Here is a 27,519-nt window from a genome sequence, read left to right as displayed (position 1 = left end):
AGGTTGTCTCTTCGGGAGCAGAAATTGTAGCGAATACCATGCCATCTGGCGTCATAATGCGGCATCAAATTCGTACTACTTGATTCGTCTTCGTTGAAAGTGCTTCATGGATTGCATGAAAGAATTTACGGTTTTAATTCAGATAATGATAATAATGTGTTTAAAACTATGTATCAATGTAAAAGAAAGAAGAAGGAATTTACAAGAACAAAGCAACTTAGATATAAACATGAAATAAAGAATGAAAGAAGTTTAAAATTAAATGTAAGAAGCACGAATACGAAAGCAATGAAGTGACATATAGTTGCAATAATACTAAAGAATAAGCAAGATGACAGAATTTAAGAACAATAAAGTGACATATAATTAACACAATACCAAAGAATAAGCAAGAAGGTAGAATATGAGAACAATAAAGTAACATATAATTAATATAATAACAAAGAATCAGCAAGTAAGCATAATAAGAATAAATGCAAGACGCATAGAATTATGGCGGTAATTCCCTTCCATACAGTAGTTTCCATATAGTTTCCATTTTATGGAAACCACAAAGTGGTTTCCACATAGATTCCCGACATGGAAACAATCAACCTGTGGTTTCCCGTAAGTTTCCCAAGATAGGAAACCATGGAAACATACCCCGGTGGTTTCCACATAGATTCCCGACATGGAAACAATCAACCTGTGGTTTCCCGTAAGCTTCCCAAGATAGGAAACCATGGAAACATGCCCCGGTGGTTTCCATATAGATTCCCGATATGGAAACAACCAACCTGTGGTTTCCCGTAAGTTTCCCAAGATAGGAAACCATGTAAACATGCCTTAGTGGTTTCCATACAGATTCCTGACATGGAAGCCACCAATGTCTAGTTTTCCCCATGTTTCCCAGGCAGGGAAACTTTGAAAGTATATCTCAATACTAACCAACCTACCTTTTATTTTACAAAAAGTTAAATATTTAATTATGTTACCATATTTTACCAATTATAGAAATATTTCAAAAGTGTTTACATGCTGTATCAAAATAATTAACTTCAAACAGTTAAAATAACTAGATGTGTATTTCTGTGTGATTAATTTAATATTTCAGCACCATGAACGCAATTCAATTTTAATTTTATTTTATTTAACTGAATTTTATTTTTTAATTTAATTTAATTTTGAATTTGATTTATCACATAAGTTTTGGTAAACTCGTATAGAATGCGTGAAGTGGACTAGGAAAAAGTAAGTGCATGCAGTTATGTAGAAATCAATCATTCCGATCCCACTTTCTTGAAGCTGTCTATGATGAATGTTCCTTTGAAAAAAAATGGAAGAGCTAAGGAAGGGTACATTTAATGAAATTATTTACAGAAAAGGTTTACTAAAAAGATCGATTAAAAGGTAAATAAAGAAATATGTCAAGTTACGATTACTGATTAAGAACAGGTGAGACGTTCCTCAATAAAATAATTAATTTTTTTCCAATATTTTGCAATTGACATTGAAGAATTATTTTTACATCATTACATGTATTCACAAGACATCAAGGTACCTTTCCAGGCATTTGTGTTAGATACCAGAGGTTGGCATTTCTTATATACTGGGGTAATTGATCAGGAAAAAAATACTTCAATTGGTTTGTCAAAATTACATTTTTACTGTTTCAAGTTTTTAAATAAAAAGTTTAGAAATTGATAAAGATTTTTTTTTAATATGAATTAATATATTAATATAAACTGGTCAGATAAGAATCATTCATCGAATTGGCTTGGGGCTGAGTATTATCCATCGTCTTAAGCCACGGTCCGGAGTCCGCTTATAGAGCTCTCTCCAACCCGTGGCTGCTTGATCACAAAAAGTGTCGTTATCTTGAATATTCACGCCTCTCTATTGTGACGTCATATTCAGTCAGTGGAAAGTTTTGTTTCCATCGCAATCGAAATCAACAACTTACGTCAACAGTATACAAGAAATATTTCCTATACTGCGATTGGATATTGAAAGGTCGCGATAAAGTTCATCATCCGACTATGCTTTACTCGCATTGGTCAATATTTTAATGAGCTACGAAGAATTCTCTCCTCGTTGAACCACGGCCAGAATGGGAGAGGAGCATACATGTTGGCCGTGGTTTGCGACGATGAGTATTATCATACTAGTCTTTTACTATAAATAGTGAATATTGTCTTTTTTAATTTATTAAATCATTGTTTTTATTATTGGGGTGGGTGGGTTGCTTTTTATTTTTTTTTTCTTGACAAGCCCTCCCCCCCCCCCCCCCCAAAAAAAAACGCTTTTGAAAAAGTCACTATGATCGGCCTGTGTAATTAGGGACACCTGTCCTCACGTGCCATATCAGGTGGAGACACGTGCCGCAAAGACACCTGTCACTGTGTATTTTTTGTATATTCTATGTGAATTGAGACGGTTTTGTACCTAAAGGGAACAATGGGCTGTTGTCGAGCATGTACACTCACAGTCTCCGACCGAAAATTCTCTTAAATTAAGATGATGATTCGAATTTCTTTTATCATTTTAAAAATTGTATATTCCATAAATAAAGTTATACAAGAGAACATATTTATAAAATAACCTACATTTAAGAAGTTCAATGAAAGAACAAACTATTTAGAATTTTTATTTCATTTTTTCATTACTGATTTAAAATAAAACTCTCCTCTTTAGAAATTAAATAAATTAAATGTTCTATAGGTATTGAATAGATCTTAATTCTCGTCGTGTATAATTATATTAAATCAGAATGACGTTAATAGATCAATGTGAAATCAAAACTGTATTTAATATTGTTGATGGGTTTTTGTGTGAAATTTGTTATCTAACGTACTACAAAGACATTTATTAGATAAATGTTTATAATATAATTCATCACATAAAACGTTTTTCCCCCTTTTTTGTTTAAATATATATGCAGATCCCCGTGTAGTAAACGCCTGCACTTTTCGCATGAAATTACAATGTAGGGTCCTACATTATATTTAACAAACTAAAAAATTTTCAGCCATTTTTTTCTCCAAAGGCCATTGCTCTAGATAAAGAAAAGTCTATAATATTTTGCATGATTTTGTTTTCCATAAGAACAACATGGCTTTTAAAGTAGTGCATGCTAAGGCAATCTATTTAAAGAATTAATTGTATAATTAATTCATTGTATAATTGTCACGATTGTATTTTTGTGCAGTTTTTGTTGATTTCATTCTATAAAGGTACATGTATGAAGTTTGTCAATACTCAAACAAACATTTCTTTATCTATGGTGTACACTACTTTATTTTTATTCGCCAACATGCTATTCTTTTTATAAAAAAAAACCTTGCGTGACTAATAGACTCGATCTTCAGGCCTGTAGGAAATTAATTTCCGAAAGAGTAATAAACTAACCGGGATTTTATTTTTACTAGCATACTTTACCAGATTTCTTAACAAAAAAAAAAACATTAAAAGAAATACAGGGCGGGACCAGCTAAAGCTGTATGCATAAGTACAGCCCTGTACATCAACGAGTATAGATGAATTTCGACATAATCAACCCATGACTTCACTTATACCAATCACGACTAAAATATTGAATTAAAATACTGTTATATTTCCTGCCTTTGATGAGATGTTAGTTTTGTTCCAGCTAGAGATATAACTCTCCTAAGAAAAAGGTTTTCAACATTCTGATTCATTTAACAATTTTACGTGTTAAAATGATGTGGGAATTTTTTTTAGCTAAAGGCCAAGGAGTTTAAACATGTTAAAGTACAATGTACATGTAGCAATTAGAGAAAAGTCTAGCAGGTCCACCAGTAATATTGATAACAGGCTCAAAATCTAATTAAACCCCGAAAAGGAGGGAGTTCGATTAGTAATTTAATCCCCCCCCCAAAAAAAAAACACAACAATTTATTAGCAATGAATTAAACACCGAACTTTTCAATCATCACTATTGAAATAAAAAAAAAACTGGTCTTGATAATCATATTATAATTGTATCTTATTTTCATGCCTTTAAGGATTCCTGTGGAAAGTTCACAATAAAAAAAAATGTGCTTTTAAAAATTTAACATCTTTTGGTGTGACATTATTTAAGAAATAAACAACGTTATTCAGTGAACTTGTTCTACACGAGTGAGCTAGAGCAATTGCACTCATAGCAGAAGCAGTTGCGTCTATAGTACTATGAACGCAGTTGCTGGCTGCAGGTTCATAGTGGGAGAGAGCAATGGATATGCAAATATAAATTCATAATCATACATGTAACGGGGAGGTGTGTGTGTGTGGGGGGGGGGGTACTTTCAGCAAGGACGGCCACTACAAACAACCAAGCCCCGAAACCCATATCCCGAAGGCAGATAAGTTGAGGTGTCAAACAAGAAAAAAAAATTTCTGCTCTTGCCTCATGTATTTTACCGCTTTTTTTCTAAATATACTAGGCCTACACATCATATCGGCAAAAATATTTAGGAGATATATCTAAGATATTGTCCCTCAAAGTTGATACGGTTAAAGACGGAAAACATCGTCTTAAGCCTGTTGACCCCAGATCGACCCAGCAAAGGGGAATAACTTTTGTAAATGTGAAAATCCTTTATGGTATATCATATAGATCTAAAACTGACTGAATTTTGATCAGCCAATTTATGAACATGCTGAATGGGTGTAAATAATGTTGGACAATATATGTAAAAAAAAAAATTAAATTACTTGTTTATATATACATTTGTGGTATCTCTCCCATTGAAGTTTATAAACTTGTTATTTCTTAAATAAACTGAGCGTACATGCAATACCGGTATAAAATTACTCATAAGATGCATGTATACTTAAACCATGATAAAATCATATGTGTCCAATGCAGCATATGATAAGTCATTAATATACAAGTACATGTGTATCTATACTGTAATACATATATATTGCATTATTTTTAGGTCCTGTTCTGTGGATGCCCTAAGACAGTGTCTACCCATCACTCCATCTGATATCACTTGTTCTGAGCATATTTCTCTCTCAAACTTAAACTACAGAGAGCCTGTGGATAGTGGATGAAGAGTGACCTTGGACCAATTTTCTAGGTCAAAGGTCAGTATCAAGATCTACTGTATATCTTTATTTAAAATCGTAGTCCAGAGTATATTTCTCCCCTGCCTGGTGTAATCTAGCTTTTGTGCAATGGGGTGGAGGGTCTGCAATGATCTTCAATCAATTTCTAGGTCGAATATCAAAATAAAAAATCTCTCCCAAATATTTTTTTTATTATAAAGAGTATGTTTTCTCTCAAACTAATCAAACTTAAAGCAGGGTTCTTAGTATGAGATACATGTAGTAATATATTCTCAATGACATAATAAGGCTGAAAACATAATTTATATTAGGCTTAAAATAAAATATTGTTTGTTTGCAGTTGTCGACCGACCCACTGAAAATGCACCCGACCCAAACTTTTTTTTCGCCATTTTGTAATATTTTTTTTCTCTCAAAATTTTTCAGGATATTAAAACTGTTTCATTTTCAATTTTTTCTTTATCAATCATACCAAGAGTGCAGCTTATTCATGTAAAGTAGGCCTATGAAAAACTTTATTTTATGTTGTCTAACAAAGATCTGGAAATATTTTTTTTTCAAAAAAAAAAAAAAAATTGCCTACCTACCTACTCAGACTAAAAATTATAGGTCGGCAACTGCAAACAAAGAATTTTTAAAGCTTGGCCTTATGTTATTTTTTTTCACTTATCATAAAGCATTAAATATTAAAGAAATACATTAAAAGCTGAAATCATATGTATCATGGTCATGGAAAGTAATTATTGATATTGGTATATTAAAGGACATTGACTGATCTTTCAGATTTCTAAGTTATATTCAAGTATTATAATTCTGACATCATATAATAATTTTGTATGAATATTGCAGATCAAAGGTGATGTGAAGAAAACCAGGAAACTGATGTTGAAAGAAGTACTTAATGACCCTTATGAATGGACTTAAATGTTAAAGACTGTTCCATTGTTTATCTAAGATATATGGATTTATTTAATATTTTGATATCATTGAAAAATTCAGTTACAGTTTTTGTACATCAAATGAATTATTAAACATATAAAATGGTAATGCTTTTTTCTTTTACATGTAATAAATTTTTTTGATAGATTTTTAAAAGAATTCACATTATTTCACATTGCTTCCTTTAGAAAAGTTAGGGAATCTTGAAGTTTCCCAGTAATTTCCACCAGGAATGGGACTCCAGATAATTCCACCAAGTTTCCGCTACACAGAAAGTGTTACACAAGTTCCATATAGTTTCCTGAGTCAAGGAAACTGTAGGAATCATAAGGTTTCACGAGCTTCCATGTAGTTTCCCATAAAAGAAAACCTTAAGATTCCATCAAGTTTCCATTCCACAGAAACCACTACGCTCATATTCCATATGGTTTCCTGAGTCGAGGAAACTTTAAGAATCGTAAGGTTTCCCTAGCTTCCATGTAGTTTCACGTATAAGGAAACCTAAAGATTCCATCAAGTTTCCGTGACACGGAAACCCCCTACTCTCCGATTCCATAAGGTATCCCGAACCACGGAAACCTCTGTAAACCTGAAGTTTCCCGAACATCCATGTAGTTTCCTGTAATGGGAAACCTAAAGATTCCACCAAGTTTCCATTCCACGGAAACCCCCTACGCTCCGATTCCATCAAGTTTCCTTATTCTGGAAACCAGTGGAATCTTCAGGTTTCCCATTACGGGAAACTACATGGATGTTCGGGAAACTTCAGGTTTACAGAGGTTTCCGTGGTTCGGGATACCTTATGGAATCGGAGCGTAGGGGGTTTCCGTGTCACGGAAACTTGGCGGAATAACCTAGCATCCGCTACGGAAACCACTGGGAAACATGATGTAAACTTGAGGTTTCCATGTGGTTTCCATAAAGTTTCCCATGATGGGAAACCACTTTTTTCACCCAGTGATGCTTCTAAGCCGATAAATACCTAAGATACTTAAATATAGACATAAAATGTCGAAAGTAGGTCACTGTGACCTAATTTTTGGTTGTCACTCTCCGAAAACCCAAGATGCATCAACTGACAAAGTTTGATGATTCTAAGCCAATAAGTACCTGAGATACTTAAATATAGCCATAAAATGTCAAAAGTAGGTCACCGTGACGTAATTTTTGGTCGTCACTCTCCGAAAACCCAAGATGCATCAACTCAAAAAGTTTGATGATTCTTAGCCAATAAATACCAAAGATACTTAAATATAGCCATAAAATGTCAAAAGTAGGTCACTGTGACCTAATTTTTGGTCATCACTCTCCTAAAACCCGAGATGCATCAACTGACAAAGTTTGATTCTAAGCCAATTTGTAAAGGAAATACTTAAATATAGCCATAAATGTCAAAATTACCGTATATACTCGCCTATAAGTCGGTCCGCCTATAAGGTATCTTAAAAGCTTTATACCATAGGGACTGACCTCATATAAAACCATTCATTTAATAGCTCACCTTTAAGTCGGACATAGCGTTTTGGACCAGAGATTAACTCCCAAAAATCCGACTTATAGGCGAGTATATACGGTAGGTCACCATGACCTAATTTTTGGTCCTCACTCTCTGAAAACCCAAGATGCATCAACTCACAAAATTTGATGATTCTAAGCCAATAAATACCCAAAATACTTAAATATAGCCATAAAATGTCAAAATTAGGTCACCTTGACCTATTTTTTGGTCGTCACTCTCCAAAAACCCAAGATGCATCATCTTACAAAGTTTGATGATTCTAAGCCAATAAGTACAGGAGATACTTAAATATAGCCATAAAATGTCTAAAGTAGGTCATCGTGACCTTATTTTTGGTCATCACTCTCCAAAAACCCAAGATGCATCAACTCACATAAAATGTCGAAAGTAGGTCACCGTGACCTACATTTTGGTCGACATTTTTCAGAGTCCCAAGATGCATCTCCTGACCAAGTTTGATGATTGTAGGTCTGAAGGTAATCAAAAACTGCCTTTTAAACAATTTGAAAACTTATGCCTGCAAAATTCTAAAAGTAGGTCACAGTGACCTACTTTTTCTTAAATATGTTTTAAGGTCCCAAGATGCAGCAACTTACAAAATTTGATGATTCTAACCCTTTCAGTGCCTGAAATAATGGGATTTAATGTTTTAAAAAGGTTAAATCATAAAGTTCAAAAAGAAGGTCACGGTGACCTACTTTAAGGGTTGAAGTGGTTCAAGGACCCAAGATGCATCAACTGACTAAGTTTCATGATCATAGGCCTTAAAGTGTCCAAAATATGCCTTCAATTCAATTTGAAAACAAATGCCCGCAAAATTTTAAAAAAGGTCACCGTGACCTGCTTTTGAGTTAACATGATGTGAAGTCCTAAGATTCATCAACTTACACTTAGCCCGTATAGTAAGCAAAATATAAAAATTTTTATTAATTGTAAATTAAGGTCAACTTCAAAGTGACCTTGAAGCCACGCCCTTTGCCCCAGGGTCATGCCTTGAACAATTTTTAATCTTCAACATATCCTGATCCTTGTATGTAAGTTTGGTGAAAATCTGCCTGGCGGTTCTGGAGAAGAAGATTTTTTAGCAACTAGTACTTTTGGTTTTGTTTTCCTGATTATCTCCCCTTGTTTTAGGGTCCCAACCCTTATTTTAGTATAAATGGTAGCCCTTCCGCCAAGGATACCCTGTGGCAAATTTGGTACTGATTGGCCAAGGGGTTCTTGAGTTATGGCCCATATTCTAAAAAGTTAACGCACACCGCACACCGCACACCGCACAAATGGCCATAGCATTAGCTATTTGAGCCTTTGGCTCAGAAGAGCTAAAAATACAGATTTCCAATCTCTTTTTTTCTTTATTTCATTCATCACTTAGAGACTCAATAATCCAAATCCTCTAAATTCCTAATTTGTATCCTTTACCATCCATTTTCTGTGACCCTGAGTTCCATGACCATCTTCATCACTTCTATCTCAGCGTACACATCCCCAGCAAACACATGGCCTCCGTCATCTATCATGTAGTTCAACAGCTTCCCTGCAGAGGGGGACCTTAAGAGAAAACAGAAAAATTCTCAAATCTTTATTATACATGAAGGAATAAATAGACCATCCACTGAAGGGAAATTTTCACTCCAATTTTATTTGTGTCATCTTTGAATTTAACAAGAGTTATCTGTCTTTTAACACATCTGTGTCTGAAGAGTTTAAAATAGAACCTAAATATTTGGATGCAGCCACAAAAAATACACAGTTTCTGTGATGTTACATTTCTTAACTAAAGCACAATATCTTTAGAAGTTTTTGATTTTGTACCAGAGTTTTCTCCCTTTAAACAGTTTCCTATTATACCTAAGTTTGGTAGGATCATTCTCCTTATGAAGTACACAGGTCTTGTTTCCTATAGTAATCCTGTAACTGTTTTATACAATACCTGAGTTTGGTAGGATCATTCTCCTTATGAAGTACACAGGTTTTGTTTCCTATAGTAATCCTGTAACTGTTTTATACAATACCTGAGTTTGGTAGGATCATTCTCCTTATGAAGTACACAGGTCTTGTTTCCTATAGTAATCCTGTAGCTGCTTACTTGGTCCTTCATGTAAGTAGTGAAGCTGGCTCCATCAAACGAAATTAACAAACCCCCATCACTAAGTCTGTAAACAAAAGTAATTAAAATCAACTTTTATTAGCGTAGGAGAAATTTTCGTGAAAGTTTCATCATTGAGAATATTTTTCACCATCAAGCGGTCCTTAAATAAAGTTTCTGTGTCTATTAAAAATGGATCCAAAAAAGACTTGACCGCAAAAAAAAGTCGTTCCAAACTAGTTTATCCACAGTATATCTCAAAATAAAGTCGTCACAAGTAAAAGTTGGTTAACAGTATTAATCTTACAATTTATATATAAAGTTTCTGTAACTTTATTTTTTTTAATTTCCCTAAATACAGATACATTATTCTTGATAAATGTATCAATCATGGTTAAAATTTCACACATTTTTCATTTGAATAATCAAACTGCTCTCTAAATCACCTGTGTGCCTCCACTTCCAGCATGGAGTCATTCATACAAATAAAGTAGTTGTTTGGCCCCGTCTTCACCACCTAGAAAAAAAAAATGACAAAAACTGTTTTCATAGGTATTTAATGAAAAATAGTTAACAGCATTATTTTACACATTATTTGAACAGTGTTTTCCTCTTGTACAGTATTGATACATGTACAACAACCTTACATTCATGAAATCCAAATCGGTAAAAATGTTCAAACAAGCCCGGTCCTTGACCTTACCTTGACGTTATACTTGATGCCCTCGCTGATGAACTCCACATCCACGTGGTTTTTGAGTGACGTGGCCGGCAGGATCTGTCCGCGCTCCAGCGAGGTCTGGAACATCTGGAAGCACTCCTGGATCTGGTGGTCCCCGATGTGGAGCGCTCCGGATATCACCCCCAGCATGACGTCCGGCTTCTCTGCCTGGACGTTCTCAGATATCAGCTTGTCCAGCCAGCCCGTCGTTATCTTGTTGTTCTGGTATTCCTCTGTCTCGAAGAGTTTGATGAGGTATTCCACAGTGGTTCGGAAGTCTCCCCGGATTGAGAGCTCCTTCAATGCCACCACTAGATTCCTATGATTTGTTTGAAATGAAGTATCAAAAGTATTGACCATGCTTATAATTCCTCTTCATTTTTTTCAAATTAATCCTTTAGTTATATCAGGGGCTATTTCAATGAGGGGAATTTAAAATGGTTGGTGAAAATTAATTAATGTATGCATAAATAATTTATTCTAACTAAAGAAAGTGAACATTTTCCTTTGAACAGAAAATAAATAAATGCAATTTATTTGATATTCCTTTTGATACAAAATATCCTGATATCTGGCAATACCATAACCCCCCCCCCCCTCAACCTTCCCCCCCACTCACTCTCTGGCGTCCTCCCTGTTCTCTCCCCAGGAGAAGCAGTGTCCAAACTGAGAGTCAGCGTACTCATGTAGTCCCCCCGTGGCAGACACACTGAAATACCCCCACACATTCTTACTGCTACGGAAATTCAACTCCTGGACAGTCCCAGAACTAGGCTTAAATCCCTAGGAAAAACAAGATGTGTTTGTGAAACACTATGTGCCCGGCGGCAACAAAGTTAAAAAAATCTATTTTAAGCATATTGGTCACAGTAAAGGTCACAAGGTCATTGACCGTGATGTCATTTGAAAGAACTTAATCAGTAGAGTATGCATCCCAAATATGAAGTCCCTATCTCCTATGGTTTAAAAGTTATGGCAAAAAGAGTAAAAAGCTATTTTTAGCATATAGGTCACATTCAAGGTCATTGTCCATGGTGTTATTTGAAAGAACTTAATCAGTGGAGCATGCATCCCAAATATGAAGTCCCTATCTTCTATGGTTCAAAAGATATGGCAAAAAGTGTAAAAAGCTATTTTTAGCATATAGATCACAGTCAAGGTCACAAGGTCATTGACCATGGTGTCATTTGAAAGAACTTAATCAGTGGAGTATGCATCCCATATATGAAGTTCCTATCACTTTGGTTCAAAAGTTATGGCAAAAAGTGTAAAAAGCTATTTTTAGCATATAGGTCACAGTCAAGGTCACAAGGTCATTGACCTTGTTGTCGACTAAAAGGGCTTTATTAGTGGAGTATGCATACCAAATATGAAGTCCCTATCTCCTATGGTTAAAAAGTTATGAGAAACAGTGGAAAAAGCAATTTTTAGCATATAAGTCACAGTCAAGGTCACAAGGTCATTGACCTTGATGCCATTTGAAAGGACTTTATTAGTGGATACCAAATATGAAGTCTCTATCTCTTATTGTTCAAAAGTTATGGCCAAGGTTAAAGTTGACAACAGACAAACAGACAAACAGATAAACAGACAAACAGACAAACAGACAGGACAAAAACAATATACGCCCGAGATCTATCAATCCGGGCGCATAAAAAGGATTTCAATACAGTATATAATTGTATATCATGAAAGTTATCACATTCATGATAGAGATTCTATAAATATGTATCCCAGCAACCCAAACACTATTGAATAATTAAAGGCAGAAATTAAAATATATATATATCAGATAACAAGAGGCCCAAGGGCCTTGAATCGCTCTTCTGATAAAATGTACAACCTATCACTTGTATTTGAAGCCTCTAACCCTAGGTATCCTGAGACCAAAGTTGCACCACCTGACAAATTTGATGATTCTTAGCCAATAAGGACTACTTCTTGGTCTACATTCTTGGAAAACCCCAAATGCATCAACTTACACAGTTTGATTATTCTAAGCCATTAATACCTAAGATACTTAAATATAGACATAAAAAGTCGAAAGTAGGTCACCGTAACCTACTTTTTGGTCGACATTCTCCGAAAACCCAAGATGCATCAAATGACTCTTTGATGATTCTAAGCCAATAAGTACCAGAGATACTTAAATATAGCCATAAAATGATGAAAGAAGGTCACCATGCCCTACATTTTAGTCTACATATTTCAGAGTCCAAAGATACGTCTGCTGACTAAGTTTGATGATTCTAAGCCAATAAATACCTGAGATACTTAAATATAGCCATAAAATGTCGAAAGTAGGTCACTGTGACCTAATTTTTGGTTGTCACTCTCAGAAAACCCAAGATGCATCAACTGACAAAGTTTGATGATTCTAAGCCAATAAGTACTGGAGAAACTAAGCCAATAAGTACCGGTCATTGTGACCTAATTTTTGGTTGTCACTCTACGAAAACCAAAGATGTATCAACTGACAAAGTTTGATGATTCTAAGCCAATAAGTACCGGAGAAACTTAAATATAGCCATAAAATGTCAAAAGTAGGTCACCGTGACCTAATTTTTGGTTGTCACTCTCCGAAAACCCAAGATGCATCAACTCACAAAGTTTGATGATTCTAAGCCAATAAATACCAAAGATACTCAAATATAGCCATAAAATGTCAAAAGTAGGTCACTGTGACCTAATTTTTGGTCATCACTCTCCTAAAACCCTAGATGCATCAACTGACAAAGTTTGATGATTCTAAGCCAATTTGCAAAGGAAATTCTTAAATATAGCCATAAATGTCAAAATTAGGTCACCATGACCTAATTTTTGGTCGTCACTCTCTGAAAACCCAAGATGCATCAACTCAAAAAATTTGATGATTCTAAGCCAATAAATACCCAAGATACTTAAATATAGCCATAAAATGTCGAAATTAGGTCACCTTGACCTAATTTTTGGTCGTCACTCTCCAAAAACCCAAGATGCATCATCTTACAAAGTTTGATGATTCTAAGCCAATAAGTACCGGAGATACTTAAACATCGCCATAAAATGTCGAAATTAGGTCACCTTGACCTAATTTTTGGTCGTCACTCTCCAAAAACCCAAGATGCATCATCTTACAAAGTTTGATGATTCTAAGCCAATAAGTACCGGAGATACTTAAATATAGCCATAAAATGTCAAAAGTAGGTCACCGTGACCTAATTTTTGGTCGTCACTCTCCAAAAACCCAAGATGCATCAACTCACAAAGTTTGATGATTCTAAGCCAATAAATACCTAAGATACTTACATAAAGCCATAAAATGTCGAAAGTAGGTCACCGTGACCTACATTTTGGTCGACATTTTTCAGAGTCCAAAGATGCATCTCCTGACCAAGTTTGATGATTGTAGGTCTGAAGGTAATCAAAAAATGCCTTTTAAACAATTTGAAAACATGCCTGCAAAATTCTAAAAGTAGGTCACAGTGACCTACTTTTTCTAAAATATGTTTTAAGGTCCCAAGATGCAGCAACTTACAAAATTTGATGATTCTAACCCTTTCAGTGCCTGAAAAAATGGAATTTAATGTTTTAAAAAGGTTAAGTCATAAAGTTCAAAAAGTAGGTCACGGTGACCTACTTTTAGGTTGACATTGTTCAAGGACCCAAGATGCATCAACTGACTAAGTTTCATGATCATAGGCCTTAAAGTGTCCAAAATATGCCTTCAAATCAATTTGAAAACAAATGCCCGCAAAATTTAAAAAGTAGGTCACCGTGACCTACTTTTGAGTTAACATGATGTGAAGTCCTAAGATGCATCAACTTACAAGATTTGATGATCCTAGCCCGTATAGTAAGCAAAATATAAACATTCTTATTAATTGTAAATTTAGGTCAACTTCAAAGTGACCTTGAGGCCACGCCCTTTGCCCCAGGGTCATGCCTTGAACAATTTTTAATCTTCAACATATCCTGATCCTTGTATGTAAGTTTGGTGAAAATCTGCCAGGCGGTTCTGGAGAAGAAGATTTTTTAGCAACTAGTACTTTTGGTTTTGTTTTCCTGATTATCTCCCCTTGTTTTAGGGTCCCAACCCTTATTTAAGTATAAATGGTAGCCCTTCGGCCAAGGATACCCTGTGGCAAATTTGGTACTGATTGGCCAAGGGGTTCTTGAGTTATGGCCCATATTCTAAAAAGTTAACGCACACCGCATAAATGGCCATAGCATTAGCTCTTTGAGCCTTTGGCTCAGAAGAGCTAAAAATTAAGAAAGGAAACATTTTTTGTCCCCCGCTTTCGCGAAAGCGAGGGGACATTAAATCTCATTCGTCTGTCCGTCTGTCCGTCAGTCTGTCCGTCCGTCACAAAAACTTTAACCTTGCCCATAACTTTTGATTTAGTGGAGCTATGATTTTCATATTTCATATGTGTATTCCTTGTGACAAGACCTTTCTTTGGATACCACCAAATTTGACCTTTTGACCTTGACCTTAGAGTTTTAACTACTTTTACTAAAAAATTCAAAATTTTTACTTTGGCCATAACTTTTGAATGGTAGGTACTAGGACTTTCATATTTCACATATTAATTTTTTGTGACAAGACCTTTCATTGAATACCAACAACTTTGACCTTTTGACCTTGACCTTGGAAATTAACCTACTTATGAAAAAACTATATCCTTGACCATAATTTTTGAACGGTAAGGGCTACGGCTTTTATACTTCACATATGTTATTCTTGTAAGAAGACCTTTTATTGGATACCAAGAACTTTGACCTTTTGACCTTGACCTTGGAGTTTTAACTACTTTTTAAAAATTATAACCTTGGTCACAACTTTTGAACGGTGGCTACAAGAACTTTTATATTTCACACATGTATTCTTTGAGGCAACACCTTTTATTGGATACCAACAACTTTGACCTTTGGACCTTGACCTTGGAGATTTACGTACTTCTGAAAAAACTTTAACCTTTACCATAACTTTTAAACAGTAAAAGCTAGGGCTTTCGTATTTCACGTATGTAATCCTTGTGAGAAGACCTTTCATTGCATACCAAGAACTTTGACCCTTTGACCTTGACCTTGGAGTTTTAACTACTTTTTAAAAATGTTAACCTTGGTCACAACTTTTGAACGGTAGAAACTAGGACTTTCATATTTTAAATACTGTAAAATCACATATTTTCGTGGGGTCAAATTTTCGTGGTTTGAGGAAAAAATGTTGGTTCGTGGGGATTTGATTTCGTGGATGAAGAACTTTTTAGTAGTTGTGCATATGAAAATTTACATTTCGTGGTGGACATAAATTCGTGGGTCTCTTCATACCACGAAAACAACGAAAATTAAACCCCCACGAAAATTTGTGATTTCACAGTATATGTATTCTTTATGGCAAGACCTTTCATGGGATACAAAAATCTTTGACCTATTGACCTTGACCCTAAAAATAATATCTTGCCCACAAAGATACCGAAAGCGGGGGACCACAATTCTTTGAATTTGCTTGTTCTCCTTTGAATTAGCTCCACAAGAGATATAACTCCATTTCCTGACATATTGATTTTTTCATTCTTAGTTCACAAAAGTATATCTTTTTATAGATTCTTACTTCGTCTGGGTTTTCGCTGGTAATCCTGGCTGCTATGACATGGCCCCGGGGTCGGGGGTGTATGGAGGGGTTAGAGAAATCAACAGGACTGTCCCCCCAGGTATCCACTTCATACAGCTGTCTGATATCCTTCAACCGGTACAGGGGCAGACCCATAGCAATCTGTAATACACAAAATATACACTTATAAATTACTGTATTATGGAACTATATTAAGTTTATGCTTCAATTGCAAATAATATTTTCTTTTTCATCAATGAGTGTCTGGATAAAAATTGCCAAAGTTCCACTTCTTAAATTCATGTGAACTATCAAATGAAAATTCTGAAACCTTACTGCATATCTAACTAAAAATGATTAGGCTACTGTGTAAAATGTAAGAGGAGTTCAAGGAAGAAAAGTGACAGACCGATGAACGGACAGCTAGACGGACAGAGAGACATGAGTAACAACAATGTACTGTAAATTCCTTAATATAGTTTGTGTCAGTTGGATTTATATATATATTGCAGCAATATAGTTTTGGTACTTTTAGACACTGAAAAATGTAAATATAAGGCATATTTTTCTTGAAGCGCTAGCACGCTTCATGAAATATGCCTAAGTGACAAGTCTGTGTGATTTTTCACACACCAATAATTCACACTAAATTTAAAAACATTCCTTAAATATATACATAGACTTATATTAACAATGGGTGATGTCATGGAAGTTTTTTAATGGAGGTATAAAGAATGTTTGCGAGCGCTGGCAAATGTTCGCTCTGTTAAACAGGCCTCAGGTATGGGTATTTAAATCTATATTTATCTCTATTTTAACCAGGAAGTAAATTACAGATCTCGTTCAAGTCTCAACTGAAATCTCATTGACATTCCAAAGTCTAGCTGTCAACAATGTCATTTGTCGGTCATTCATAAAAGCTGTAAGTACATGTACAATAAAGGTCATTTAATCTCATTTAAATCAACTTTTAAATTTATATGAATGATAGAATAAAAACCAAGAAAAAAATTATTTAGCAAATTGAATGAATAATTATATCACTTTTGACATGTTTACAAATAATATCTGTTTTTCCCCAATTCTAAAACAAATATAGGTTAGAACATATGTATACTAACAACATACAATCCTATTTTTTCAGATGGCGTTTTCTAAAATTGATATTCCCCGCTGGGCCCAGCACTTTTTAGAATGTGGAATTGAAGACTGTGAAAGAAATTGTGAGTTCTACTGCAACCCTTGTCATCAAAGATTGTGTAAACAATGTAGAGATGAACATCTGAAAAGTCCAGAAAACAAGAACCATGAGGTGGTCCTTTACCAACAACGTAAACGACAACTTCCTGTGGAGAAATGCAAGATCCACCCCACAAAAGATGTGGACATGCTCTGTGAAGAATGCCAGGTTCCGTTATGTTCTAAATGTGCTACAAAGGGAGACCACCCAAAACATACATTTGTTGATCTTGAAGATGTCTACGCAGAAAAATTTGCACTCTTCCAAAAGGAAATCTCCAAAATTCATGAGTATTTTCTCCCTACATCACAAGATTTACAGAAAGAAATTAAAAAAGATTCCTCAGAAATCAAAAACCTTATGGAAAACATTAGAACATCCATGAAGACTGAAGGTGAGACCCTGAAAAGTCTGGTGGACACAGTCATATCTAATAACATGAAGCAGTTAGACCAGATAGAACATTCACTGTTAGAAGATCTAAACACCCAAGACAAGACAATGGATGATTACATCACTTATCTAAATAACCTTGTCAAAGAGCTCCACAGATGCCTGTCCTCTACAGAAACCCAGAAATTAATGTCTGAGAAGAAACCAAAGATCCGATCCATACCAGAGACAACAAAACCAGTCACACCAGGATTTACTGTTGGTCAATACAGCAAAAGTGATGTCACTAAATTACTGGGAAAAATACAGGTCCCCAACACTAAAGCTGAGAAGAGAGAAATAAGGCCCATTAAAAGTGTCTACAATACAGCAATGAAACCTACACATAAACAGATGAAAGAAGACAGAAAGAAATCTGACAAGAAACAAACAATGTCTCTATCTGCCTCTGTCACCAAGGTCAGGGAGTTCAATGTACCAGGTGTTGATGGTGTATTCCATGTATCACTAGATCAATCAGACAGATCGATTCTGGATCAGTGATGATGGTGTATTCCATGTATCACTAGATCAATCAGACAGACTCTGGATCAGTGATGATGCGGGTAATCTTGTCCAAACAGATCTACAGGGGAATGTGATACAGAAGATAAAAACCAGTGGTAGATCTCAAGGTTACCACACAGTCACACAGGACAGGGGTCTGATCTTTACAGACCAATACAATAAAGTCATCAATAGGATAACACAGGATAATAAAATCACTGAATTCATTAAAACTGGAGACTGGAGTCCACTCAGCATACACTCCTCCAACATCAACGGGGACTTACTGGTGGGGATGGAGACATATACAGAGGCTAAAGTCACCAGGTACAACAAGACAGGAAAAGAACTACAGAACATACAGTGGGATAACAAAGGGCAGGGACTGTATATTACACCACACTACATCACAGAAAACATCAATGGAGATATCTGTGTATCAAACCGCAGTAGGTTAGTAGTGGTAGTGAATAAATCAGGAAAACACAGGTTCTCCTACACAGGTCAGGGGTCAGATTTCTATCCCTATGGAATCTGTACTGATGTCCTCGGTCACATCCTGGTGTGTGATGGTTACAGTGACACTGTTCACCTCCTTGATCAGGACGGTCAGTTCTTGTCTCTATTACTCACAGAACAACAAGGTGTATACCGTCCCCGTAGTGTGTGTGTGGATGATGAGAACAATCTCTATGTGGGACAATATGACACCAACACACTGACAGTGTACAAGTATCTACAGTGAAAAATAACATAATGATTGCAGTTAAGTACATTTATTCTTTTATAAAACCATTCTGTGTGTTCACATGTCATATTACACAGTTATAATATTTTTCATTGTTAAACAAGTAGACATTTTGAATCGTGTGTATCAGTGGTATATTGGAAATGAATAGTTTTGAGTTTCACAATAACTCATAAATTTAAAAGACACAGTGACTATACTTTGAAAATAATCTTACTAGTTGCTATACATGTTAAAGGTGAATTATTTAATAAATAATAAATTTACTAATTCATAAATTCAAATGATATTTTCAGTCAATTTTTATTCTGAATAATTTAACAGTTGATAAATATATATATATAGGTCTACTGGGTTTTGTTCGGTTTACATGTTGATGTATATAATTGGGGGGCAATCTTTATAAAGCTTATATATCTAAACCTGTTCTCTTGATTAATTTCCAACATGCACATTGTCGTATAGTAAACTGTTATATTTTTTCATCTGTAATGTACATTGGTTCTACCTTTATGAGAATAATGTATTTCATGGCACACCATTGTACAATTTTGAAGTTATTTTATACTGATATGATATGTTGTACATGTAATAAAAACTCATTCATACAATGTCATGTAAACGTAGACGCACATCGATGTTGTTAGGATTTATGTTGGAGCTGGGGGTGGGGAGATATAGGATATGAGAATTGAGCATCAAATTTCAAAAATAAGGTTAAATAGCTATATTCCTTTCAGTCTGTTGTAATTAGTATTGGATATCAACATAACAAGGCTCAGCTATATCCACTTATAAATTGAACAAATTAGAATCTTTGTGGTTTATTCTTGTATTTAATAATATAATTGAATTTTTTAGCTCCTTTACATTTTTTTCAGGATCAGAATAAAAAATCTTGTGGTTGTCTATTTGTGTTTTAGACTGTGAATAGATTACTTAAAAACTTGTTAGAGAGGTTATGGATGACAAGAGGCTAAAATCTACTCACTTGAGGAAAAAAATTGATTATGATATTTGTTAAAATTAAGCTGCAAAATGACATGACAGTTTGTAAACATTGCATACATTGTAGCTTTGAACAGCCACTGGGCCTATCTGACATAAGGGAGATAAGCAACGTAAGTCAAAGCTCATTTTCCCGATTGAGTAATTTTATAAACTATGTTGTTGCTATCGTGCATTAAAAAGTTAAATAACATTTTCAGTCTTATTTTATTAGCTCAGATAAAATTATTCCCATATGTAACTCATTATGTTCAGGTATTTGTTTCTTATGACCTGCATTTGCCAAAAATTAAAGGAAGGAAGTAAACAGGCAGCTGTATGTTCTATTTTTTGCAGACACAATTTGACTCAAAAAAATACAGTTTTATTCCACGCATGGAAATTTATTTTCCAAGAGAATCTTTATTTCATCCTAATATACACTTCTAAAACGTTAACTACAAAAATGTCAAAAAACAGCGATGGCAATCTGTCATTGTTTTTCCTTTACCTGTAACTGGGCGGCCGGTAGGTTGATGTCGGCCACCATCTCCGTACACGGATGTTCCACTTGTAGACGTGGATTGAGCTCCAGGAAGTGGAACGTCTCTGTCTCCTCGTTATAAAGATACTCCACCGTTCCAGCACTGACGTACCGCACCATCTTAGCCAGTGTCACCGCGGCCTGGACAATAATATAATACACTCATTATAGAGATACTCCACCGGACTGGCACTGACGTACTGCACCATCTTAGCCAGGGTCACCGCAGCCTAGAGAAATATAATACACTGATTATACACATACTCCACCGAACCGGCACTGACGTACTGCACCATCTTAGCCAGTGTCACTGCAGCCTACAGAGAAATTTAATACACTGATTATATAAATATTCCACCGTACCGGCACTGACGTATCTTACCATCTTAGCCAGTGTCACTGCAGCATAGAGAGAAATATAATACACTGATTAATATATAGATACTCCTCTGTACCAACACTGACTTATCTCATCAGTTTAGCCAGTGTCACTGCAGCCTAGAGAGAAAATATAATACACTGATTATATAGATACTCCACCATACTGGCACTGACGTACCGCACCATCTTAGCCAGCGTCACGGCAGCGTACAGAGAAATATAATACACTGATTATTTAGGTATTGTACCGGTGTAAAGACGAATAATGACCCCCATCGAATAATGACCGGGGGTCATTTTTCCATGACAAAAAATGACCCCCCACTAGTAGAAAAAAGTCATTTTTTGTAGAAAAAGAGTCAATGGGGGTCATTATTTTATATGTTAGTCCTATAAAAAATTGACCTCCATTGAAAAATGACCCCCTTCAAAGTAGTTCAAAATTTATATCAGGTGAAAGGGAAAATTTGCTGTACATATATTATAATTGTTTTTACTTCGAGTAATTCATGCATTTGTTAGAATAGATTTGATCTTTGTTCTTCTTAGCATGTAGGGGTAATAAAGTTCCTCATTTCTCTCTGCCGAAATATTGACAAATCAGTTTTAAGAAAATAACAATCAATCAATTAAATAAATCTTCATTTCTCTGATTAAGGAGAAAACCTAGAAAATCAAAAATGGTACATATAAGGATATGGAAATAACGAACAGTATTCAATCTCAACGTCCATTAAACAAATATACAAAACAAGAGCAGAGCAAACACGGACCTCCGAAACATCAGAGGTGGGATCAGGTGCCATGGAGGAGTGAGCATCCCCTGCTGACCGGTCACACCCGCCGTGTGCTCATTGTCATAATCAGGAAATAACGGAAAAAATCCGTAGTCAATTCATTGTATAAATAATGGACTAACAATTGGTATGAAAAACGTCAGTCAGCATTTCATTCAATGATAAATTGTATTTGCTGACACGGTCATTGTATCGACCATAGAATTTACGAAATGATGACTTTAAACGAGACTGTTGATATTCTTGTTTCATCAACTTGCTTGTCAATAATTTACCTCGTTTAAGAAATTGTTCATACGTAGAGCATGCTCTTGCGTATCGAATCAACTGAGATATAAATACTCCGTATGCAGGTGATGAAGGTATATTGCTGCATAAGTAAGGGAAGTTGACGATAGAAAAGTTAAAGTCATCACGTTTATCATATAGCTTGGTTGTTAAATTACCATTTGTGTCTTTTTCAAGTAAAATATCCAAGTATGAAGCAGATATGTTGGACTCTGTGGTATCTTTTATCTCAAGCTCACCAGGATATATCGTGTCGACGTAGGAATGGAAATTATCATTATTAATTGACAATACGTCGTCGATATATCTAAATGTCGAGTTGAAGGCCACAGCAAGTGCTTTTTTCTTTTCACGCAAAAGATTTTGCATAAATTCTGCTTCATATGGATATAAAAATAAGTCTGCTAATAACGGAGCGCAATTTGTACCCATGGGAATTCCAATAGATTGTTGGAATACCTGGTCTCCAAAAACCACATAGATATTGTAAATCAGAAACTCAAGCATCTTCTTGATGTCAACTTCAGAGTACTTATGTGTACAATCAGAATCTGTTTTAACAAAATAATTTTTCAAATGACCAATGACGAGGTAAGTAAACTTACGAGTTCCATTTTTGTTGAAGAAGCAGCTGTCAATGATATCAAAAAGCCTGGATTTTAATTTGTCGTGGGGAATTGTTGTGTATGAAGTTGAAAAGTCGTAAGTTTTTATGCTGTTGATTTTTGTAAAGTCTTGTGATTTCAAATTGTCCAAAAGTTCTTTAGAATTTTTAAGTATCCACATCTGATTTACACCACTTCTTGAATATATAGTTGTACAGTACTCTTGAAGTTTTTCCTTCACTACTGTCAATATTCTAGTGAGAAGTAACGAAAGAGGCTTGGTTGAACATATACTGGAACCTGCAATGTATCTTTGTTTGTAAGGATTCTTATGAAGTTTCGGAATCCAATATATATAAGGTAGTTCAAATTCATTTTGGCTCTGTGGAATATTAAAAGTATTCAAAACTAACAGGTGATTTTGAAGAATTTCTTCCTTAGAAAGAGTAGTATATGTATAAGTAGGATTACCACTCGTAGAATTAAATCCAAGTTCTTCTAAAATGCAATTAATATAATGAGCCTTACAAACGAAGACAATGTTGTTACCTGCTTTGTCGGCAGGAACCAGTACATACTGATCGTGTAATCTATTTAATTCTTTTTTCACTTCTGGTTTATTGAACACAGAAGGATAGATGGTTTTCATTTTGCCCCTCAATCTTTTAATACGTGACTTTAACATGGATCTGATACATTTAATCCATTCTGACAAGGTGTCAATGTCTTCTTTTTCATATCTAGCCCATCGTCTGGCGTAATTTTCAACAGAATCCATAATATTTATGAAATTCTGACGCCAGTTGAAGGATCGGGGTTCCCTATATTTAGGACCTTTTAAAATAAGTGATCTAAGGTCCTCATTACAAACTATATTTACGTCACCTGTAATAACGTGTCCAGCAGGACTATAGTTATAGGGCGAAGAAGAACATGAACACGAAAGGGGATTATTTTTCAGATAGTCAATATCCAGGCCATTTAAAGTATTTTTGTAATTGAAAAGTTTGGAAGCAATGGTCGATGTATATTTGTAGGAAATACAAGGCGTAGTCTTTAACTTGAAATATGGTGGAATATAAGACTGGACCCTTTTGTGACTAAGAATATTACAAATATTTACCGCGTCAATTCCTTTATTGGCATATTGAAGTTTAAGGAAAAGACGGATTGTTTTAGTTGCATTTTCTTCCGTGAAACGTGCGGGTTTAAAAAGCCTATGATGTGCAATATCCATAATCACAGAACCGAGCCTATATTCAGGTGTCGAGGAATCTAAATTTGGATGTTCCTTGGTCTTTTCAAGAAGACTATATTAAAAGTTTCAAAGGGACAGAGTAAAGTTTGGTTCGAATATGATGTAGACCTAACTGTTGATTTACATAAGGTCGTAATGAATCAAAAGAGACGTCGTGTATTGCAGGTTTATTGTACGAACGATGTCCATGACTACGCTTACGTCTCTGAGTATTGTTAAAAAGTCCCATCACATTTACATTATTACACTGTGGGCTTGTTAGATTTCCTACACTATCGACATTGTCATTACATCCATAGGGAAAGGCTGTCCCTAGTTTCCTAATCCAAACTTCTTTACGTTGTCTACGGAAAGGTGTACTCAAAAATGGACAAGCTCCCTCTGGTGGACCTGAACAAAAACAAGGAAAGATAACTCTACATCTTATGTGAAACAAACTACACAAAGATAATGCCTCATACATATATGACCTTATAGGTTAAGACAAGAGGCCCCTGGGCCTTATAGGTCACCCGAGCATTATTCAACAACTTTCCAGTGACTGAATTTGATCCATGTTGTAAGCCAGATGCTATGGCATTTACGACCTGGTCATCATAACTATACACTTAGCAGTTCCTTAGTTTGGTTACTTTATACCCATAGGCAGGGTAGGGGAACAAAAAATGCATTTCAACTGATCAGTAATATTCAGCAATAATCAGTAGTGCCGCTACCACACATGAACCCTTGACTCTTAGGCCTAGATCCACACATTGCACTATTTTGGAAAGGCATACTTGCTTTTTAAAAATATCTAATTAATACCAAGGAGCACATTTCAAGCAATTCATTCATTTTCAGTACACAAGTACACCCCCTCCCCCCCCCCCCCCACTATGGTACAACTGACCCTGGGGCCTTGAAATTTACAATTCTTGAAGATTAGGGATTGCTCATAACTATATAGGTAATTCATCTGCTTAAAACCTAGGAACAAAGATGAAAATATTCAAAGATTTAATGTTTTTTCACTATACATGTATAATCAATACAGCCCCGCCCTAACACCAGAATTCCTGACCCTGGGGCCATAAAATTCAAAATTTTGGCAGAGGCACTCTTGCTCATCATAACTATGTACTTAGTTTATTTAATACCCAGGAGTAAAGAAGAAGATTTTCAAAGAATTCATGTATTTCCTCTATATAATCAATAGAGCCCCACCCTGACACCAGAACCCCTGACCCTGGGGCCATTAAATTCACAATTTTGGTAGTGGCACTCTTGTTCATCATAACTATGTACTTAGATAGTTTATATAAAACCTAGGAGCAGAGAAGAAGATTTTCAAAGAATTCATGTATTTTTACTATATAATCAATAGAGCCCCGCCCTAACACCAGAACCCCTGACCCTGGGGCCATAAAATTCACAATTTTGGTAGAGGCACTCTTGCTCATCAAAACTATGTACTTAGTTAAATTATATAAAATCTAGGAGCAGAGAAGAAGATTTTCAAAGAATTCATTTATTTTCACTACATAATCAATAGAGCCCCGTCCTAACACCAGAACCCCTGACCCTGGGGCCATTAAATTCACAATTTTGGTAGAGGCACTCTTGCTCATCATAACTATGTACTTAGTTAAATTATATAAAATCTAGGAGCAGAGAAGAAGATTTTCAAAGAATTCATGTATTTTCACTACATAATCAATAGAGCCCTGCCCTAACACCAGAACCCCTAACCCTGGGGCCATTAAATTCACAATTTTGGTAGAGGCACTCTTGCTCATCATAACTATGTACTTAGTTAAATTATATAAAATCTAGGAGCAGAGAAGAAGATTTTCAAAGAATTCATGTATTTTCACTACATAATCAATAGAGCCCCGCCCTAACTTCAGAACCCCTGACCCTGGGGCCATTAAATTCACAATTTTGGTAGAGGCACTCTTGCTCATCATAACTATATACTTAGTAAGTTTATTTAATACCCAGGAGTAAAGAAGAAGATTTTCAAAGAATTCATGTATTTCCTCTATATAATCAATAGAGCCCCACCCTGACACCAGAACCCCTGACCCTGGGGCCATAAAATTCACAATTTTGGTAGAGGCCCTCTTGTTCATCATAACTATGTACTTAGATAGTTTATATAAAACCTAGGAGCAGAGAAGAAGATTTTCAAAGAATTCATGTATTTTTACTATATAATCAATAGAGCCCCACCCTAACACCAGAACCCCTGACCCTGCGGCCATAAAATTCACAATTTTGGTAGAGGCACTCTTGCTCATCAAAACTATGTACTTAGTTAAATTATATAAAATCTAGGAGCAGAGAAGAAGATTTTCAAAGAATTCATTTATTTTCACTACATAATCAATAGAGCCCCGTCCTAACACCAGAACCCCTGACCCTGGGGCCATTAAATTCACAATTTTGGTAGAGGCACTCTTGCTCATCATAACTATGTACTTAGTTAAATTATATAAAATCTAGGAGCAGAGAAGAAGATTTTCAAAGAATTCATGTATTTTCACTACATAATCAATAGAGCCCTGCCCTAACACCAGAACCCCTAACCCTGGGGCCATTAAATTCACAATTTTGGTAGAGGCACTCTTGCTCATCATAACTATGTACTTAGTTAAATTATATAAAATCTAGGAGCAGAGAAGAAGATTTTCAAAGAATTCATGTATTTTCACTACATAATCAATAGAGCCCCGCCCTAACTTCAGAACCCCTGACCCTGGGGCCATTAAATTCACAATTTTGGTAGAGGCACTCTTGCTCATCATAACTATATATACTTAGTAAGTTTATTTAATACCCAGGAGTAAAGAAGAAGATTTTCAAAGAATTCATGTATTTCCTCTATATAATCAATAGAGCCCCACCCTGACACCAGAACCCCTGACCCTGGGGCCATAAAATTCACAATTTTGGTAGAGGCCCTCTTGTTCATCATAACTATGTACTTAGTTAGTTTATTTAATACCCTGGAGCAGAGAAGAAGATTTTCAAAGAAATAATGCATTTTCACCATATACTTATTTAGCCCCGCCCTAGTACAAGAACCCCTGACCCCAGGGCCATGAATTTCACAATTTTGGTAAAGGACTAAATGCTGATTACAATCATGCAAACAGTTTGACTGCTTGATGTCCAGGAGTAAAGAAGAAGATTTTTGAAGATTGCATTAATTTTAGTGGTTTTGGCCCCACCCCCAGGCCCCAGGGGGTCAGGGATCATGAAATTCACAATTTTTGTTCCCCTTCACCCATAAATGCTTTGTGCCAAATTTGGTTGAAATTGGTTCAGTGGTTGCAGAGAAGAAGCTGAAAATGTTCAAAAGTTTACGACCGATTGACGACGAACGACGAATGACGGACGACGACGGACAAAAACAGATAGCAATAGGTCACCTGAGTTTACTCAGGTGACCTAAAAAAGAAGTATTTCTTTACAAAATATATTTTCAAATTATTTCTGCAAAATAAATAAAGTGTCTACAAACATTGATACCTCAGAGAGTGTCTTAAAATTGATTAATTTTACCGATAAATATGATCCGTTTTTATGGAGTAGTTCTGGTAACTTGGGATTCTCTGAAGCATGGCCCCAGCCAGCCCAAACAGCCTACAAAACAGAAAAGAGAGTATTTAGTTTACTGGTAACACATGTTTAATACATGTATATACACGGCCAAATTATTATACAGTACAACAACATAAATCAAAAATCTGAGTAAACTAGTTAAATGTCTTAATTTAGTAGATCTGTATATTTAATGAGATCTAGCTTCATCGTGTGCAGCACTCC

At 35.4% G+C, this 27,519-nt stretch overlaps 2 protein-coding genes across 2 annotated transcripts; one reads left to right on the top strand and one right to left on the bottom strand.

Annotated features, from left to right (window-relative positions):
- Positions 1–8,909: 8,909 nt before the first annotated feature.
- LOC134271265 (acetyl-CoA carboxylase 1-like) lies at positions 8,910–27,336 on the bottom strand (the record flags this gene model as incomplete). Its single annotated transcript, XM_062753497.1, has 9 exons — positions 8,910–9,064; positions 9,529–9,669; positions 10,049–10,119; positions 10,306–10,642; positions 10,943–11,106; positions 15,920–16,081; positions 20,345–20,518; positions 20,662–20,694; positions 27,256–27,336. Coding segments are annotated over 9 exons (1,296 nt in total), but the record flags the coding sequence as incomplete, so codon positions are not given.
- Positions 16,792–19,281, top strand: LOC134271264 (tripartite motif-containing protein 2-like). Its single transcript, XM_062753496.1, has 3 exons — positions 16,792–16,841; positions 17,064–18,042; positions 18,077–19,281. The coding sequence occupies exons 2-3, from the start codon at positions 17,064–17,066 to the stop codon at positions 18,841–18,843; spliced, it is 1,746 nt and encodes a 581-aa protein (XP_062609480.1). The 5' UTR covers positions 16,792–16,841; the 3' UTR covers positions 18,844–19,281.
- Positions 27,337–27,519: the final 183 nt, after the last annotated feature.

Source organism: Saccostrea cucullata, unplaced genomic scaffold (genome assembly GCF_032062105.1).
Source record: "Saccostrea cucullata isolate Sc308-1 unplaced genomic scaffold, CSIRO_AGI_Scuc_v1 ctg8719, whole genome shotgun sequence".
Lineage (NCBI taxonomy): Eukaryota > Metazoa > Mollusca > Bivalvia > Ostreida > Ostreidae > Saccostrea > Saccostrea cuccullata.
The sequence above is the reverse complement of the archived record's forward strand: the minus strand, read 5'-3'. Positions and strand labels throughout refer to the sequence as shown.

Coding starts and splice junctions, on each gene's coding strand:
- LOC134271264 (XM_062753496.1), top strand. CDS start 17,064: ATGGCGTTTTCTAAAATTGATATTCCCCGCTGGGCCCAGCACTTTTTA. Junction 18,043..18,076: donor CAATGTACCAGGTGTTGATG/GTGTATTCCATG, acceptor TCAATCAGACAG/ATCGATTCTGGATCAGTGAT.